This window comes from Meriones unguiculatus, chromosome 9 (assembly GCF_030254825.1).
Source record: "Meriones unguiculatus strain TT.TT164.6M chromosome 9, Bangor_MerUng_6.1, whole genome shotgun sequence".
NCBI lineage: Eukaryota > Metazoa > Chordata > Mammalia > Rodentia > Muridae > Meriones > Meriones unguiculatus.
This window is the reverse complement of record NC_083357.1, coordinates 71744505-71763340: the sequence shown is the minus strand read 5'-3', so window position 1 is coordinate 71763340 and position 18836 is coordinate 71744505. Positions and strand designations below refer to the sequence as shown.

The window sequence follows — 18836 nt, the reverse complement described above, 5'->3', positions numbered from 1 at the left end:
CAGCTTCACTGCTTTGTCTAGCTACCTAGATACAGCGTACTTGGAAATGCTTTGTTTAGCTGGTCAAAATGATGCAAGGCTGTCCCCTCCCCCTTGGCTCCTACACCTGGTTACCTGGTTACAGTTTTTCTTATAAAAGCCTGCCTTAGCAGGGATAAAGATGAGCAGAGATTGAGGGAACGCCTAACCGAAGACCCATCCTACCAGAGAGTACCAACCCCTGACACTATGAACGATGCTCTGCCAAACTTGCAGACGGGATCCTGACAGAGTTGTCCTCTGAGAGACGCTACCCAGCAGCCCCTCAAAACAGATGGCAAGACTCACAGCCAAACACTGCTTTGATGCCTAGGGTGTTTTGTGGAAAAGTGGGAGGAAAGAGAAAAGGGCCTGGAGGTGACAGGAACTCCACAAGAAGACCAACAGAGTCAATTAACCAGGGCCCAGAGGGGCTTGCTGAGATTGAAGCATCAACCAAGGACCATGGAACTGGAAGTAGGCCCCCTACAAAGATGTAGCAGAGGAGCAGCTTAGGCCTCATGTGGGTCCTCTAGTAAGGAAAGTGGAGACTGTATCCACACAGACTCACTTGCTGGCTTTTTCATCACTTTTCCCTGGCAGGACTGCCTCACCAGACCACAGGGGAAGAGGACATGCTCAGCACTGATGAAACTTGATGAGCTGGGCTGGATGGAAAAGAGAGCTCCCCTTTTCTGAGGAAAATGGGAGGGGGAGTGAAACTGGGAAGGGAGCAGGGTTGGGCTATAACAAGGATATAAAGTGGAAAAAAAACCCTAAAAACCAAAACAGACCTGCCTTAAAAACAGACTGGCATTACAGTCTGGCTCCCGAGCCCAGACTGTATCCCTGACTGGTCAGTCTTTGTCCAGCATTCAATAAACTTCCATCAGTCTGAGTCTGGTGCTCAAGTGATCAATGTGCCGGTATTCCTGAACCCATAACAAAGTAAGCATCAGACATACCTCTGCATGAAATAACTAAAAACCTGAGCAAAGTGCATGAAGCCATGAAGCCATGACGCCAAAGACGCTGGACACCAGCAATATGACCAAAGGCAATGCTGCAACCTGAACTGGAGCCTGGACCAGAAGAAAGGGGCTGATGGGAAAACCCAACTGTTTCTTAAAAGTCTAAAGTTTAGTGAATAAGGCCAACCAGTGCAGGTGTCTCAGTTTTGACAAATGTAGAGTGACAGTGTATGGTGACGTCATTAGGAGGGACTGCGTGAGGGGCAAGCAAGAACCCGTTGTGTTTCTGCTGTAAATTTCCTGCCACTCTAAAAGTAGTTATCTTTTTAAGATTTATTTCCTTGGTTTGTATCTCTCCCTGCCTCCCTATTTCTGTCTCTCAGTGTGTGTGTGTGTGTGTGTGTGTGTGTGTGTGTGTGTGTCTTGGACTTTGGCAGCATCTGTGTGATGCCCCCTGTGGGTTCCGGGAACCGGACTCCAATCCTCTGCAAAAACAGCAGCTGTTCTTAAGCTCTGCACCATTCTCCAGAGTACATTCCCCTAAAAAGACACCGAATAAAAGATTTTATGAAAGAAGTGTACCGAGAACTATGGAAGCACAGAAGAGGGGATAATAGCTTTTTTTTGGTGTGTGGGGGGAAGGGCATAATCAGCCAAGGCTCCATAGACGCTGTGCTGGCTAGTTTGATGGCAGCTTGATACGAGCTATAGTTATGCGAGAGGAGGGAACTTCCGTTGAGAAAGTACCTCCATAAAAACAGGCTGTAGGCAAGCCTGTAGGGAATTTTCGTATTATGGTCGAGGCCTCTTATGGGCAGGATCACCTGGGCTTGTGGTCCTGGGTTCTATAAGAAAGCAGGCTGAGTAAGACAAGAGGAGCAAGCCAGTAAGCAGCACCCTCTATGGCCTCTGCATCAGCTCCTGCCTCCAGGTTCCTGCCCTGCTGTAAGGTTTTGTCCTGGCTTCCCTTAGTGGATGCTGACTCAGTGTATGCCAGCCAAACAAACCCGTTCCTCGGCAGGTTACTTCTGGTCACGGTGTTTCATCACAGCCAGGATAACCTTAGCTAGGACGTAAGGGTTGATTGACTCAAGTTAGACTGGCTGAGGCTGAACATAGGGAGTCCTAGAGCTCCTAGGGAAATGGCAACCTGCTCCTTCCTCCAAGTGTAACACAAGGGTGTTCAGGGAGGGAGGAGAATAGTAACTAAACAGCAACAAGCTTAGGGCGTTACGTCCTACGTCTTCCGCATCGCCTCCCGCTCTTTAAGGCGCGGGTTGAGTCTGAGGCGCTGTAACTGAATGTGGAGCTCCTAAAACCTCCGGCAGGTTTCCCGAACGCATGAAGACCGAAGATTAATTCAAACCCGAGCACCAGGTGAAGGCAGGGCGTTTGTGGTGGCACCCCCCTTTGTGGCTTGCCGTGGCTTCACTCCAGCTTTGGTTCCAAACCTGCAACACGCGTGCACTCTGCGGCAGCAGACCACGCCCTTCCGTGCATCGGCCCGAAACACCTCAACTCAGATTCCCGACTATTCTGTTACTATGAACCGTAGCGCACGGCACAAAGAGTTAAAACGTCTTCTACCACGTTTCCTCGGAATCCGCACGCCAGCATCACCTTTGGATCGTATTGTTAGGATCCCTGATTTTAAAGGTTGCTGTTTGAGTCACTGACTCGTTTCGGAAAAAGCCATTAGATGAATTCTGGCTTGGGGTCAGGACAGAATCTCCAACAATTTCTAAACTGGTTCTAACAGACGTCTCCCATTTTGTTTGAAGTATTTATGTGAGGCACCATTCTCAGCACTGAGCGCATAAAATTAGAATATTGATTAACACAGAGAAAGTCGGAAACACTCTGTATGCCGTAGTAGCCAATGCTCTGGCAGCGTTTACTCCTTTGTGTAACAGTAAACTAACACTCTCCTCCCATTAGTTTGCAGATTTGTTTTTATATTTATTAAACAATAAGATTCCATGTTTACTGAAAAACTGTTTTGCAACAAATTTCTTTGCTTTCTGTATCTATTTTATACACCTACACGCCCAGGATAACAGAACAATTCTTCAGGTAAAAGTCTTAGAAAGTCCTTCCATACAGAAGATTGTAAAAGCATACTGATAAATTCGGACTTCATCTCATAAGTGACTCTGAGTAAGGAGAGAAATGTGATTGGCCATAGGGTAGAGGATGCTTTTGTTTGGAGAACTTTGATAAAAAGATCCTGAATTCTGGACATCACTGAGAAGAGAAAAAAGTGGCTCAGAACAATAACCTGAGCAATTTGATATCAATCCCTGGTCCAGGTTTAGCATAATCCATTCAACCACCACCTAAGGGCCTATGTTCAAGGCTATGTATTGAATCATTATTCAAAGTGTCAATAACTGGAAACACGTGCGCAGATATCCTAGGGCATTTTCCAGTTATAAAGAAGGAATTTGATTTATAACAGTTAACTTGGGGGATGATTTTCATGATGTATTATAAAGCAGCGAAACAAGATGAAGCAAACTGAAATATGGTCCTATTTTTGAAAAACTAATATAAAAAAGAAAACTACTATGTATTAAAAGCAGGAGAAAGTTATGAATAAACAAAGAAAATGTTGTGAACCTCAGCTTGTATGGCTGTCTGAGAAAAAGAGAGGGCAAAATATGACTTTTTAAAATCACAGGCATCAAATCCAGGGTCCTGTACATAATTACAATTTTTTTGTTTGCTCTTGTTTTTTTGAGACAGGGTCTTAATATGTAGCTCTGGCTGTTCTGGAACTCACTTTGTAGATTAGACCGACCTCAACTCTGCCTGCCTCTGCCCCTCAAGTGCTAGGATTAAAGGCAGGCACCACCATGCCCAGCTAATTACATTTTTTTTAAAGAAAGGTCTAGCTGGATGTGGTAGCTTAATTAAGCCTTTAATCCCAGCACTTGGGAGACAGAGGCAGGTGTATCTCTGTGAGTTCAAAGATAGCCTGGTCTACTGTGAGCTCCAGGCCAACCAAAGCTATAAAAAGAGATCTTGTCTCAAAAATAAAATAAGCAACAAGAGAGAAGGAGTAGGGGGGCAGTCAGTGGATCTAAAATGGTTCAAAAAATAATTAAGATATTGAACTGATGTAGAATTACACAGAAAGACATAAACACCCAAGAAATGAGTGGAAGGATGGCCACTGACGTGCTAAAGAGATTTTTCTCTAGGTGGCATAATTTCAGTGTTTCCTCTCTAACTTCTTCTTAAAAAAAAAAAGAATCAAAAAAGAAATCTTATAATTTTATTGACTGAGAAAAACCAAGCCAAACCAACAACAAAACAACTACTAAAACCTTCCTTGCCTAAAGAAGGCGCCATGGATTCCAGGGCTGTGGAGCCTCTCTTTCTCTCTCTCTCTCTCTCTCTCTCTCTCTCTCTCTCTCTCTCTCTCTCTCTCTCTCTTTGTCCCAAATCACCAGGATAAGCAGAGTGCCAGCCTTGCACAGTATATTTATTTTAACACATCTTATTCTTTGAATGGTTGTCCCTATTAACTATTGGCCACAGTAATTCTGCTATTTTTAGTGCAGTTAGTGCAAGCCTTTTTTTCTCCAAGGGCCTGACAACCTTCCCCTGTAGTGTGCCAGCATTCTCTCCATGGACCTAACTAGAATGGCAAATCCATCATCGTGGCCAAGAGCACCCCCTTTAGGGAATGGGCGCTTTCCTTCCCTTTCATGGCCAGCATCTCCACTGCTGGTCTATGCCATGACTTTCACCCTTGTTACTGTCCCGGAAGCCAGACAAGGACCTGGAGCCAGAGAGCCGTGGCGGGCACTCTGCCACAGACCGGAGCTTCGCAACAACAAGACAGATGGTGAGACCCCTAAACCATCAATTCCAGGAGGCCAGGCTCACCCATTAGCAAGAGGCTGGGCACAGATGCGCTAGTGTAGAGCAATGCTGGAGCAGTAGCGAGGAAGACATGACCTTCAGCGAGCTACAGGGTGAAGAGAACACAACATTCCCAGGGCCAAGATGGATGAGCAGCCAGTCAAACTATCGCTCAATCTCTACAATCAAAACACGTCAAAGCCAAGCAATGAGAGGGACTGAAGACAAACCACCACAACCTGAACTCACAATGCATTGTCTAGTTTCCAGACTGGAGTCGGTACTCACTCCCAGACCTTCTTGCCAGAAGGAGGGTTCAGATACCCCCCCCAAAAGACACTCCAGCACTGTAGGAAAGGTCTAAGGCAGTGGTTCTCGACCTGGAGGTCACGGCCCCTATGGAAGCCATATATCAGATAGCCTGCATATCAACTATTATATTATGATTAATAACAGTAACAAAATTACAGTTATGAAGTAACAACCAAAACAATTGTTATGGTTGTGGGTTGGCTGGCAGCGTTAGGGAGGTTGAGAACCATTGGCCTAAAGGGGTCACGACTCCTTTCTCCAAGAGTCCTGTGACAGTTAACTCAAGCTACTCTGAGCAGTGCCAAAGGAGGTGCTTAAATGTTTTGAGGGCTACTGGCTGCAGGGTCCACGTTGATACTCCACTCTGGGCATCTGGGGCCTCAGACTAAGTCTAAATCAAGGTGGGTGTGCCTGATACACAGAGTTAATAAGGATTTCCCCAGCCCCCAAATGTCTAATCACAGTGATCATACTCAGAGTTGATACAAACCCCACACGGCTCCTTGCTCGGAGGGTAAAAGCTCTAATCATGTGTGTACTGGGGGAAGGAGCTGAAACTGCCTTCTCGGCAGCTATGATGGGACAATTAAAAACAGCGCCAGTGTGGCAGGAAGGGCTGAAGGCTGGTGGTGGCAGGTCTTAGCAGCACGGTCTGGGTCTGTCGAGAGAGTACTACAGTTCAGCTCCACCCCCACCACCCCAAACTCTCTTCCCTCCTTCCTCCACAGGTGTGGATGGCATCACTTTCCAGGAAATGGCTTGTATGGTCAATCTCCATCTCAGAGTCTACTTCCTGGGCAAAAATTTCCAGAAACAAATACAAATTCCTACTGTGTGAGATAAATCACAAAGAAGGGCCCAGGAATCTTTGAGGCTGCTCCAATCACATAAATTGGTTGAGCAAACAGGCAAACAAACCAAAAGCTTAACCTAGGAGGTTTTCTTCTTTGTTGTGGATTTGTATTTTCAGTGGCTGAGATTGAGACTCAGACAGTCGCAGGCTGCTTCCTGGTTAGACTAGCCGAAATCACACCCAGGCAGTCAGTAAACCTCACCCTCCTGTTCCCCCAAGTCAGTTTTCTGTATGGGATGAGGTCCTCTAAACACTTTTCCAGAGATGGGGGATTTTCAAGCTTCCCTCTTCACGCTGATTAGCAGATTCATTGCAAAGTTTTTCTTTGAATGATAAAGACTGAGAAATTTGAACAATGCCTTCACTGGAGATAGTATTCTAACTTCTGAACGCAGATACTTTGTATTTCAATAAGAACCAAGGTCTGTCAGTGGCTTCAGAGTGGCCTGAAAAGCCATGAGATTTTTCTGACTTTCTGTGTGTTCCGGTGGAAAAGTAATCCCAGGGGGCAATGAGAGATGAAAAATAAAGGTATATTTTGTTGAATCGCTATAGTGATTATTACAGCATTTGCACAAGAGATATCTGAGAAAAAAATCTTATACTGAAAATAGAGTAAAAAGTGTAAGTTCAGAGGGAGAGTAGATAGATGGTAGATACATAGGTGCAGAGAGAGGTCAATGCATTGATAGCTGATAGAGGTAGATGACCGATGGATGGATGAGAAGACAGAAAGAGAGAGTCTCAGGCTGTGATGTGGTCTGCTTTGCAGTGTTTGGGGCCACTGGTGGTCTGCTCTTTGAGACAAAAATAATGTATCTGTGGAACTAATAACTTTAAAAGGATGACTGACATCATGTACCCAGCCAGAACATGAGGTCAACTAAAAGCACGTGCTGTGGTCTCTGATGCCCTCCATGCCTTCCTCCCCAAACCTTTCTCTTCTTTTCCATCCAGGTTTCTCATTTTTCTTTTCCCAATGGCCTGGGCTGGCAGGCTGCACTTAGTCATTGCACAACACAATTAACGACTTTGTTTACAAGATTCTTGGCTAGTATTTTATTTTTACCATTCCTAGTATCTGGCCTTTAAAATCAACTGAATATGGAAATGTGGACCTCAGCTGCCTTCCTCCTTGGCATACGGGATTTATGCCTTTAAAAAAGCTGTTGTGTTGTTGCGGTTCCAGGACGTTTCACTGATGAGGGTTATCAAAATGCACCTACAAATCAGCCACGAGGAGATTGCTCCAACACAAACTGTTATTAGGAAAATGATCACGGGCAAGAAAACAGTAACAAAGAAAGGCTTCAAGGGAATGCCAGCTGGTTGCCGCTTTTTAGAAAGGTTTAAATTCTAACCCCCAGAAATAAGAATTTATCAAAGGCTGTCACTCTGAATGACATTAGATTTCTCTTTCAGTGGTAGGAACAGGTTACTCCGAAAAAGCGGAGCTCAGAAACGCTGCAAGGAGGGGAAGCTCATCCCATTATTTCTGGTGCAGGGGGAAGAGTTCAGAGCTCAGGGATGCTCCAACATGGCCGCTCTCTTCCTCTCTTACAGGTGGCTCCTCCAGGTATTCACAAGTGCTAAATATTTTCCACCGAGTGTTATTTGGTTAAAGTGTAATAATTTTCTCATCCCATTCTACAAGCTTAAGTGTCTATAAAATTTCAGAGTATATTCCACAGCAAAGAAAAAAATTAAAAACCGTGCGAAAGGGAAATTTTCTTGCTCATGTCTTCACCGTTTCCTTTTGCCCCTTTCATTTGTTTTATTTAGCCCTGCTGAACGGGTATAGATTTGATGATTTTGTAAATATATGGAGAAATGTTTTTGGTGTTTTGTGCTACCGCACAATCCTGTCTAGTTTAGTTTCCGATAGAATCATGATGGCAGCCCAAAGCCAGCTCAGTAGTGTTCCTCTGCAGTCCAACCATACCCTGCTTGGGAGGGTCGTGCAGGAGATCAGAAATGCAGAGGCAGCATGGGCAACAAAAGAAGCTATTTGGTAGAGGTAGGGTGTGAGAGGAGAGGAAAGGAAGAAAGAGGAGGGGAGGAGAGGGGAGGGGAGGGGAGGGGACGGGAGGGGAGGGGAGGGGAGGGGAGGGGAGGGGGAGGGGAGGGGGAGGGGAGGGGAGATCCCTAGAGTGCAGGGTTGAAGGCATTTAAAGAAAAAACAATGTGGTGTCCAGCCTAGTAGGTGAGTCAAACACACTCCTAAATAACAAAGATTTCCTTCCCCTCCGCTCACAGACGGTGGTGTTGCCTCTACAGTAACCTGGTTAGGGTTCGATGATGTTCTCGGAGTTTGCTCCTGCCTTTCTTTTAACAAAAGACAATCATCACGTTATGGAATACTAGACCCTACAAAGGTCTTAAAATCATACATACTTGACTATTAATAAAATATAGGCACACAAGCTACCAACTGTTCTAGCAATTCTGTTCCTTTTACCAATCCATTAATAACCACTCTCTCACAATGGGATTTGCTGCTGGGTTCTTGACAGTCACACTGAACCAAACAGAATTAACCAGCTATTACGAACACAGCTTCAGACAGACAACATGACTTAAATGATTGACTATTCTGTGGGTTTTATGACTCACAGAAGGTTTTTAGGGGTAGAATTTTCCCCTCCCATACTATGCTCAAGTGCCATCTCTTCCTGGTTCAGTCAGGGGAAGACAAGGACCTACCTAGCTCAAAGACCACTAGAAAAGGGTTATAGAAGCCACACAAAGAAAAAGCAAAACAATTCTAAAATTATATCTACATTTTAAAGCTTAGCGTTGACTAGTTAATAATTATAACATGGCATGTTTGCTGCAGCTACCATCCCATGTATTATATATACTGTGGCCAGATTTTATTTGTTTTCTGAGCCATTTGCAGTCAAATATCCTCAGGAAATCACCCTACTAAAAGCAAATGAAGAAGTAGCTAAGGTTTTTCTATCCGTCCATTGGAACCCAACTTCCTCTCCTCGTCTAAGCCCAACAACTACGTGAAATCCAGCTCTAGTTCATAGTTTTACCTTCTTTTCCCTCCTGTGCTCTATGTACAAGATGAAAATAAACATTTAGTTATTTAGCTGATATTCTGTGAGTTGAGACAGAAAGAACAGAAATCATGTGCTATGAGAAGGTACAAGTAATTTGTTATGATCCCGTTTGTTTAATCTTCATAGCCACTGAATATACTTATCACAGTGGTAAAATCAGAGCAGAACATGAAAAAATATCTAGTGATATTCTATCATCCCCAAATCACTTTATCTAAGTCTCTGAAAGAACTGTTCGCCCCAGGACACTACTTTTACTCTGTGAAAGGTAAACAAGCGAGGAGCCAGCCCTGTCTAGAGCCCTGGTGGTACATTACCTCTGAAAGGCGAGGCCATGCTGTCCAGAGAGGAGGATGGCTACCAGGACCCCAAGGCCATAAAGCTTCATCCCAACAATGACTTGCTGAGCCACAAAATCCCTCCGGGAGAAAGTCCCAGTTAACTGATTGCCTAAGAATCTTCTTTACACACCGGTTAAAGTATAACAGTGGTGCCCTCCAGTTTCCGTAGCTCAGCTGACTTAGGTTCCATTTCCACAGTCTAGAAGAATCATACCCATGCAATTAGGTAGGCTGTTTGATAACTGACCCTTCAAAAAAAAAAAAAATATATATATATGGTGAGCACCACCGTCCTGTCTGGTTTAGACAGTCTCAACCCCGACGTTGTGACGTGACACGTCACATATAAAGTTTATACAATTGAACAAAACAAACTCAAAATGTTTCGTAATGTTGTAAGTAAACTTGTGGTTTTCTATTGGGCCTCATTCATAGTCATCCTTGGCCTCTGACAGATGCAGAGTAGCCTGTGATGGCAGGGTTGACCCACCGGGGAGAATGATTAACCCTTCAGAGAAGAAGGCTTGAAAGTTGTGTGCAGGGCATGGTCTGATACACCGGACTGACGAGATTTTGGGCCATGTCAAGGGAAGGCTGCAATGAAACAGAAAGCTATCTTCCCCTGATTGTGTTGTTTTCAACATTTTCAACTTAGGGGAAGACATAAGGGGAGTTCTTCAAAGCTGTGGCTTTTAAAAGCTCAGTAGTGAAGTCTGTTTAGAGGAGTCTAGAGTCTCCATTAAAATATCTTTCCGTGACGGTAGGGGCTGATAGGTCCACCATCCAGGCTGCTGTGGGAGCTGGTACAAGCAGTAAAGAGTTTAGGCAGCTCTGAATTATGTTTGTTCAGAGAAAGTCATTGTGGTAGCCACCGTCTCAATCAAGGCCTACCACCCACCACTGTGCACCAGCTAGCATCCTGTCTAGAGTCAGGATGCATCTGCCCTCTGTAAGTGGAGAGAGTCGCGACGGTCCTCCCCACATCCCAGCTGGTAAGTAATGTCCTGGAGGTTAGGGCGGGAGAATTTGCTGAGTACTCCATCAACCCTTTCCACAACAAACAAACAAACAAACAAACAAACAAACAAACACAGGATGTTGCAGACTTCTTCTAAGATTTAAAACCACCGAAACAAAGTCAGTGGGCTAAGATGACCTCCACTGAAATGTTTTGTTTTTTTGTTTGTTTTTGTTTTTTTTTTGTAAAGCAAAGGAGAAATAAGAAAAAAATATGCATATCTGCTCATTCATGAAGAAGAAGCATGGGAAAGATAGATTATATATTAATGGGTTTGTTCTCCCACAGGCATGTGTGGAAAGTTGACAGCGTAGCAATAGCAAAGGAGAGACATTTATTTGAATAAACCTTTTGAAGAGGGTCATGCTATGCTTTCACATCCCCAAGAGAAAGGAGCGTAAATTTAAATGATGAACACAAACAAGAGCAAATGGATCTGTGTTTCAACTAAATAGCAAACACAGTGAAGAGGAGAGGAAAACTAGCCTAACTAACTCTTCTTTTTCATTAAAAATAAACTTTTTCCCCCATACAACATATTCTGATCATGGTGTTCCCTCCCTCATCTCCTCCCAGATTGTCCCTAACTCTCTCTTCTCTTCAACTCCATTCTTCCCCTCCCTCCTTAAAAAACAAACAAACAAATAAAAAACCAGAATAAATTAAAGCAAACCTAGAAAAAGCACAAGAAACACGTACACGCACAAAATCGGAAACTGTAATATACAAGCTAAAAATCAGTGAGGTTTAGAAAAAAAAAAAAAAGCCCAAACAAAGCAATATGGTACAAAAAAGAAAGAAAGGAGAGAGAGAGAGAGAGAGAGAGAGAGAGAGAGAGAGAGAGAGAGAGATCTACAAAAATATCATTGAGTTCATTTTTTGTTGGCCATTGCTTCTAGGCCTGGGGCCCGCCCTTACATGGAGTAAGACTCCATTGGAGAAACGAATTTTTTTGTTGTCAAGCAGTTATCAGTTGGAGGTAGCTTCTTGGTTAAGTGTGGGAGGTTGTGTCCATTTCTCTCCCTCAGCACTGGGACCCCATCTAGCTCAGACCTGCGCAAGCCCTGTGCACTCTGCCACAGTCTCTGAGAATACATTTGTGCTGGCTTTTAATCCTCATATATGCGGACATATGTGCGTTTGTGTGGATACATGTGGATACATATGTGTGCACATGCATGCCCATACACACGCATGGATGAGTTTTACCCTTTGTTAGCACAAGAGGTAAGATATTCTGACCCCAAATAGTAAATCTTGTGCTACATACTTTATGTTCTGTGTTTCCTAAAGAAAGTATGAAAGTCAATATATTTTTGGAGACACCTCTTCCTGCTCAAGTTATCTGGGCATTTCCTTAAGCAACGCTCTGCAGAGCGGCATGATCTTTTACGTGCTTTGTCTCTGACTGTATTAGTTAGGGTTCCTATCTCTGCGATGAAGCATCATGACCAAAAGTATCCAAATCACAGTCCACTGAGGAAAGCCGAGGTGGGAACTAAAACTGAAAACGATCCAGGAGGCAGGAGCTGAGGCAGAGGCCATGAAGGAGTGCTGCTCACTGGCTTGCTTCCCATGGCTCTGCTCAGCCTGTATTTTTTTTTTTTTTTACAGAACCCAGGACCACCAGCTCAAGGATGGCGCCACCCACAATGTGCTGGGCCCTCCCACATCAGTCACTAAATGAGAAATGCTACAGGCTTGCCTACAGCCTGATCTCACAGAGGCGTTTTCTCGTCTGCGGTTCCCTTCTCACAGAGGACTCCAGCTTGTGTCCAGGTGGCATAAAACCATGCAGAATGCTGGCCGTAACTTTCCTTTTCCGATAGTCCCAAACGCTAGTCTAGTTGCCCTTAGCGTGCATAATCGAGGCTTCCTGTCCTAGGGCCTCGTGCAGTGATCATGTGAGCGGATCACTGCTGTGCTTTCTTCTCAACCCTTCTCAGACCCGTTCCTCCAGCCTAGATGTGGATTTATCCTTTAATCTTTTGATTTGAGGATTTAGGTGTTGCTTTAATTTTAGAAAACCACTCTTCCTTCTTCAGCTGTTACGTCTTTTCTAATCCCGGGGGTGGAATGGAGGGGGGGACTCCCACTGGAGTTTGCCAGTCATTCCTCCATGCCCAAAAACTAACTGTCCTTTCACACTTTAGGAAATTGTGACCTTTGCCCCTGTATGTTCCATTCTGGGTACATTTTCCTGCACTGTCTTTAGATTCACTAATGCATTCTAACAGACTGCGTAGGCACTGGAAAATTATCTCAGCAATGGGTATACCTTCCATATGGAGTTTAGGTGCTGACCAATTTTGTTTTTATATCATTAGTTTAAAAATGCAGTGTAAAACTACTTTATTGCTCAATCTTTTACAGCAGGATTGCTTAAGGTCTGCCTTCCTTCCTCCCTCCCTCCCTCCCTCCCTTCCTCCATATCCCCCTCTCCTCTACTTTCTATTTCTCCAGTACTGAGAATGAACCCAGGGCCTTGCCTGTGTTTTGGCAAGTACCTCACCCCTGAGCTCTAAGCCAGTCTCTCTTTCAGATCACGAGAGCACTCCGAACACTTCTTTAAAGTCAGTGTCACACTGTTGCCCCAGGTCAGCTACATTCAGAGCGAACTCCTCCCGCTCCTAGTGTTGGTTTTGTTGCTTCATTCGCGTTTGTGTTTTCAAGGATGGAGTCTGCTCACTTTGAGTAGGGCGTCTTCTTTGGAGAAGGAATTTTCTGTTTTTCTCCTTCTATGCTCCCTTCTCGCTCTTCTCTACTCCCCACTACTAACGCTAAATTCCCAACTCCCCCGACCCCAGGCCTTCATGTCTGGTTCAAGTTCTATCTTAAGCCAGAATTTGGATTTTCTATGTCAAAATAACGCTATGGCTTTCAAAATGCACACAACAGGCAAGGGCAAAGTGACCCCTGCAAACCGGCAGCCTGTTCGGAAACTGCTCAGGGCAGCAGTGAGCAGCCGTCTGAGATGCCTTTGACCGTGGCAAGCACAGCAAAGCACACACAGATCCGTGCAGTTGGCTTCACCTTGCAAAATGTGTGGACCAGAGTACCACACGCCCCATCAAGGCCCTACAGCAGTGTGGCCCCAGTCAATTTCTCCTACTGCAGCAGCCTCTGCTCTGGCTCTTCCTCTATGGTGTAACTTTGCCAGCTCTGGAACATAGAGGGATCATACGGCACGCTACCTTTTGTCTCAGGGATTTTTTTGGAAGTGTATCATAAAGAAATTTTTTTTAAGATCTCTTTATTATGTACACAGTGCTCTGCCTGCGTGTGCACCTGTACACCAGAAGAGGGCGCTAGATCTCACTATGGATGGTTGTGAGCCACCATGTGGTTGTTGGGAATTGAACTCGAGACCTCTGGAAGAGAAGTGAGTGCTCTCAACCTCTGAGCCATCTTTCTGGCCCTTAAAGAATCTTCCTTACTGCTGGGTGGCTTTCAGTTACGACTGTAACACTTGTTTATTCTTTCTTCCATGAAAGGACATCAGGCATGCTCCCTCATGCATATAGCCGCTATGGTTAGTCTTCTGCAAGGCTTTTTGCATGCTGCCACTGCTCTTAAGTAGACACGTGAGAGTGCCATTGCTACGGAACAAGCATGCTGAGTTATTAAGGTCCTAGTCACCCACATTCTTCTAATTTGCTGGAGTCAGTCTTTTCACTGGAAAGCTATTCTAGTGTGTCTACTGTGTGGCGGTCCCTCAGGTCGGTTTTAATTTATATCTCTATGATGAAATGTTGGGAAACGTTTTCCCATTCCTATAGACCATGTGTTGTATCTGCATATCTATCTGTATATGGAGAGTGATACATATGGAAATAATAAGATATATGATAGCATATATCTTGTATATTGCATATTTAGTGTGGGTATGCATTTATTTGCACATAGGCAGAAAGCAATGTTGGTTAGAATCATGTGGTTTTGTATGGGGGAGGACAAATGCCACTGTTCAATTTTGTGGAGGTCAGAGGACAACTTGCGGGGGTTGGTTCTCTCCTTCTTTTTTGTTTTTCATGACACAGTTTCTCTGTGTAGCCCTGGATATCCTGGAACTTACTATGCAGACCACACTGTCCTCAAACCCAGAGATCCACCTGCCTCTGCATCCCAAGTGCTGAGATTAAAGGCGAGCGTCACCATCACTTAGCAGTTCTCTGCTTCTACCATGATAATGGCAGGGATTAAATTCAGGCCATCAGGATTAGCAGTGAGTTCCTTGCTTGGCCTGCTGAGCCATCTTTCTGACCCCTATGTCTTATTTTTAATCAGATGCTTGTCTTATTAACTGATAGGTAAGAATTATTTCTTCTGGAACTCAGTACTTTGATGTATAGATTATACAAATATATGTATACACACACATACATACATTCTCTTGGTCTCCTGGAAGTTCATCTCCTGAAAAAAAAAAAAAGGTTGCTAAGAGCCTATATCAGAGAGTTGTGGTAAGGGCTCAATGGAGTGACATTTAAAAGCAATTGGCAAAACAGGTGTTCAGCACAGCTCATAAGTCTTGAAGAGGTAAGTGAAAAAGTGTGAGCGCAGGCCAGTGTATGCTCTGCTCAGAACCTCATCTGGCCTATCACAGTCTCAGAATAACTAGTCCTCTTTATTTTAGGTGATAAACTACCATACAAAGAGAGAGCCTGGTAGATTCAGCAAACTGGACCATGGCCCTACTCTGGAACCCATTTCATTCAAAGGCCAGTTCTCCAGCAAATTTGGAATATTAGGTGGCAAAAAGAACCTAACAAGGATTTCTTGAAGCCTCATAACCTCTGCCTTTATTAAGGTGGAAGCTCCTGTAACGATTGCTGCCTTGGAGTTTTTCCCAACTTCAGAGTGAGAACAAGGGCTAGGACCATGGTGGCCTTGGCCAGCTTGCTTCAGACACAGCACTTCAGACTCATTGCTAGAGAAGCATTGAGAGCCAATTAATTCAATGTTGTTTTTTTTTTTTTTAATTATGAGTTCAGGTGCAGCTCAATTTTCCAAGCTTTGCTTTCAAAATTACTCAGCCATTAAAGCTGCATAATCTTGGGAGGCTTTGAAGAACATAATTGATAGATCTTTTTACGCTTCACACATTTTCGCTCATGTTTATTCATAGACAATGAATCTGTGTTATAATTTACACCAAGTCTTAGGGTGTCTGGCTTTCTCTATCTCTAAAGGGGAAAAAAAGAGGACGCACTTTAAAAGTCATTGAAAAAGCTGAAAGCAGACAGCACAATCCCAGGTCCCGATATCCTTGCTGTGGTGAGAAAAACTGAGCCTGAGATCTCCAACACCCAGAGAGCTGCCTGATTTCCTGGCAGGAGAGTGCTCATTGGCTGGCTGCTTAAAGCAGCGGGGAGAGCAAGGCTCATTGCTGGGACATTTCCTTGAATTGATACTCACTTTGATTGTCTACTCTCCTGCCCTTTGGGGTGACCCTCCAGATACAGAGCAGTAATTCTCAGATGTCCCTGTATACCCAGGTGCTTGGGGATCTTTTCAATATCCGTGTTAAACCAACCGTATCTGAATGTTGGAGCGATGGTTACGGGCACAAAGTTTTTCTAAAGTTCTTATGGTGATTCCAATGAGCAGCTGCGATGCTGGGTAGCTGCTCTGAGTCAGCCATGCCCTCATCAGCCCTGTAGGAACTGGGTCTCAGAGTAGGATATGGGGCATTTATGCAGCAGCAAAGTCAGATGGTTCCTGTGTGCTTTAGAGTGTGAAAATCCCTCCTAAGCTTTTCCATTGTCCACCTATTTCTTGAGATAGGGCAGTCCCTTACTCCCAACTATACTGGTCTTTTGAGTGTGTGTGTGTGTGTGTGTGTGTGTGTGTGTGTACATATGCACAAGGTGCCTATGGGGTCCATTTTTATTCAAACCACCACACCTCCCAAAGACCCCACCTCCAGATACCTTTGACCTATGACCTTGGGGGTTACATTTGTGAATCTTTTAGAGAAACGTTCCAACCAAAGCATGAATCAAGTAGGGGTTTTTGAAAAATGAAGATTATGATTCAGTAGGGCCGGGGGACGTCTGAGACCCTAATGTCTAAACAGCTTCCAAGCGTACCTTGTCTGGGTACTGTAATTGGAACAGAAAGGATTGGGACTTTGAACAAACAGTGCACCTTTATTGTAACTGTCTGTGAAGTCATTCGATTTTATGTCAGATTCCACGGAGCTTCAGAATGAGATATTTGCCTGCACTGTAGGTTCTTAAAGATTTCTATTTCAAAAATAATGTGTGATAGCGCCCTATTAACCAAGCTACTTATTTAAATGGAATTCTTCAAATGTCAGACAATATAAAAATTAGCGTCATTTTGCCTTCTTGTCTCTGTGCATTAATAAATGTGGATTAACTAGATTGCCTGTGTTTTGTGTCTGTCATGGGATTTTTTTTTCTAAGTTTCAATTTCTCCCATCATCCCTTCCTGGATCTACTCCTTGTTTATATCTCATTAGAACACAAACAAGCCTTTAAGGGATAATAAAAAAAAACCAAATATAATATAATAAGATAAAACAAAAACTAACACATAAGAATGGGACAAAACAACACATAAGAATGGGACAAAACAAACAGAAAAGAGCCCAAGAAAAGACAGAAGAAACTGACTGATTTCATAAGAGGACCTATCAGTGTTGCTCGTTCTGATCACCAGTCTTTTTGGATTTGGGGACTGCAGAGCCTCACAAAGACCTAATCATTTGCCTACCCCCTCAAGAATCCCATTAGAAAAAAAAAACAAAAAAACAACCCACTAACCTGGAAGCCATAATATATACCCAATATGCAGGCCCCATGCGTGTTGCCCCAGTCTCTGTGACTTCATATGTACATTTACCCTGCTGATTTAGAGGGTCTTGTTTTCTTGGAGTCCCCCATCCCCTGTGGCTCTTACACTCTTTCTGCCTCATCTTGTGTAGGGTTCCCTGAGCATCCCATTTAGGGACTCGTGTTCCAAATACTTAGTTTGTGAAGAGCAACCTCTAGTCTTGGCAATAGGCTGTGCTATTTGCATTAAATTTTAAAATATGTAGATATAAAGGGCCAACAAGATGGCTCAGGGGTAAGGGTGTTGGCTACCAAGCCTGACCACCCGAGTTCAGTCGCTACAGTCCACACAGTGGAAGGAAAGAATCAAGCACCACAAGTTGCCCTCTGATCTCTACAAGTTTATCATGGAGTGCACACACACACACACACACACACACACACACTAACACAATAAATAAATCAGTCAGAAAATTACAAAATATATACATACACTTAAAGGATAAGAAAACACAAATGCTGTCTTTCAGAAAGATGGAGAAAGGGTGCTGAGTAAAGGAGCCATTGTCACCTGGAAGGGTAGGGCAGTGATTTCCGTTACCAGAATCTCATTAGGAAACTCTCGAGTGACTGATTTCATAAGAGGACCTATCAGTGTTGCTCGTTCTGATCACCAGTCTTTTTGGATTTGGGGACTGCAGAGCCTCACTAGGTAAAACAATGTCAGGTCTACAAGAGAACACTGCTAGCTTCCCCCCCCCCAAGGCTGTGTGCCTTCTACTGGTGTGGATGAAGAATAAAGGTTGAGGTAGCAGATAGAGTAACTGGAGGGAGGTGGACCCAAGGACTGTCAGGGACACTGGAGTACATGGACCCATGTCTCAGGCACTAAACACCAGTGTGGCATAGGCTGGTCTGGGTGGCCAAAGAGTTCACACAGTCTATGAAAGGGGCCGATGGGTTGCCCCTGGGACAGCCTTGGTGAGCATGGTGCATGCATGTCTAAGTGGTTGTAGCTTTGCAAGTCACCTGATTCAACCATTGCATCATGTGGGCTCCAGGGTCCTAATTTCCGGGCAGACAGCAGTCCACAGCATGCTGAGACCTTTCCAGGTAGGGCCATTTCATAACTTTCTTTGTAACCACATTTGTTTGTTCAGCGTTTCCCACAGTCCATCGCATTGCTTGTAACTAGTGGAAATCACATTCAAAACCGCTTCTGCGCTTTCACTAAAAACTGGGGAATGTGCGTGGTTTTGTGTGTAAGTCAAGGTTCCTGCCTACTTCTTATCCATCAGGCCTGAGCGTCCCCACAAATGTCTGTGTTTCCTTCATTCAGAATTGAGGTTTGAGTTCCCATAGTACTTCATTCCTAGCTTTGCTACACCTTTACTGAAGTCTGCACTTTAGCTGTATATCCATGCACGTGTGTGCATCATCTCTTCACTGTAGTAACATCTTTAGGCATAAAATGGAAAAGTTTGGATTGGCTCATCTGTTTGTCCCAGGTTCTATGTAATATAACTTGAGGAAACTTAAAAGAATCTCTGTCGGTCGTACTCCTTCAGTATGTAATGAACTGGAT

General features: G+C 44.1%; 1 protein-coding gene across 1 annotated transcript in view; it reads right to left on the bottom strand.

The window, feature by feature from the left end:
* Positions 1-9648, bottom strand: part of Cpb2 (carboxypeptidase B2) — a 43512-nt gene extending 33864 nt beyond the window's left edge. Inside the window, exon 1 of the mRNA XM_021635049.2 lies at positions 9410-9648. Coding sequence (XP_021490724.1) covers positions 9410-9480 — 71 coding nt within the window. The 5' untranslated portion in view covers positions 9481-9648. The remainder of the gene's footprint in view (positions 1-9409) is intronic.
* Positions 9649-18836: the final 9188 nt, after the last annotated feature.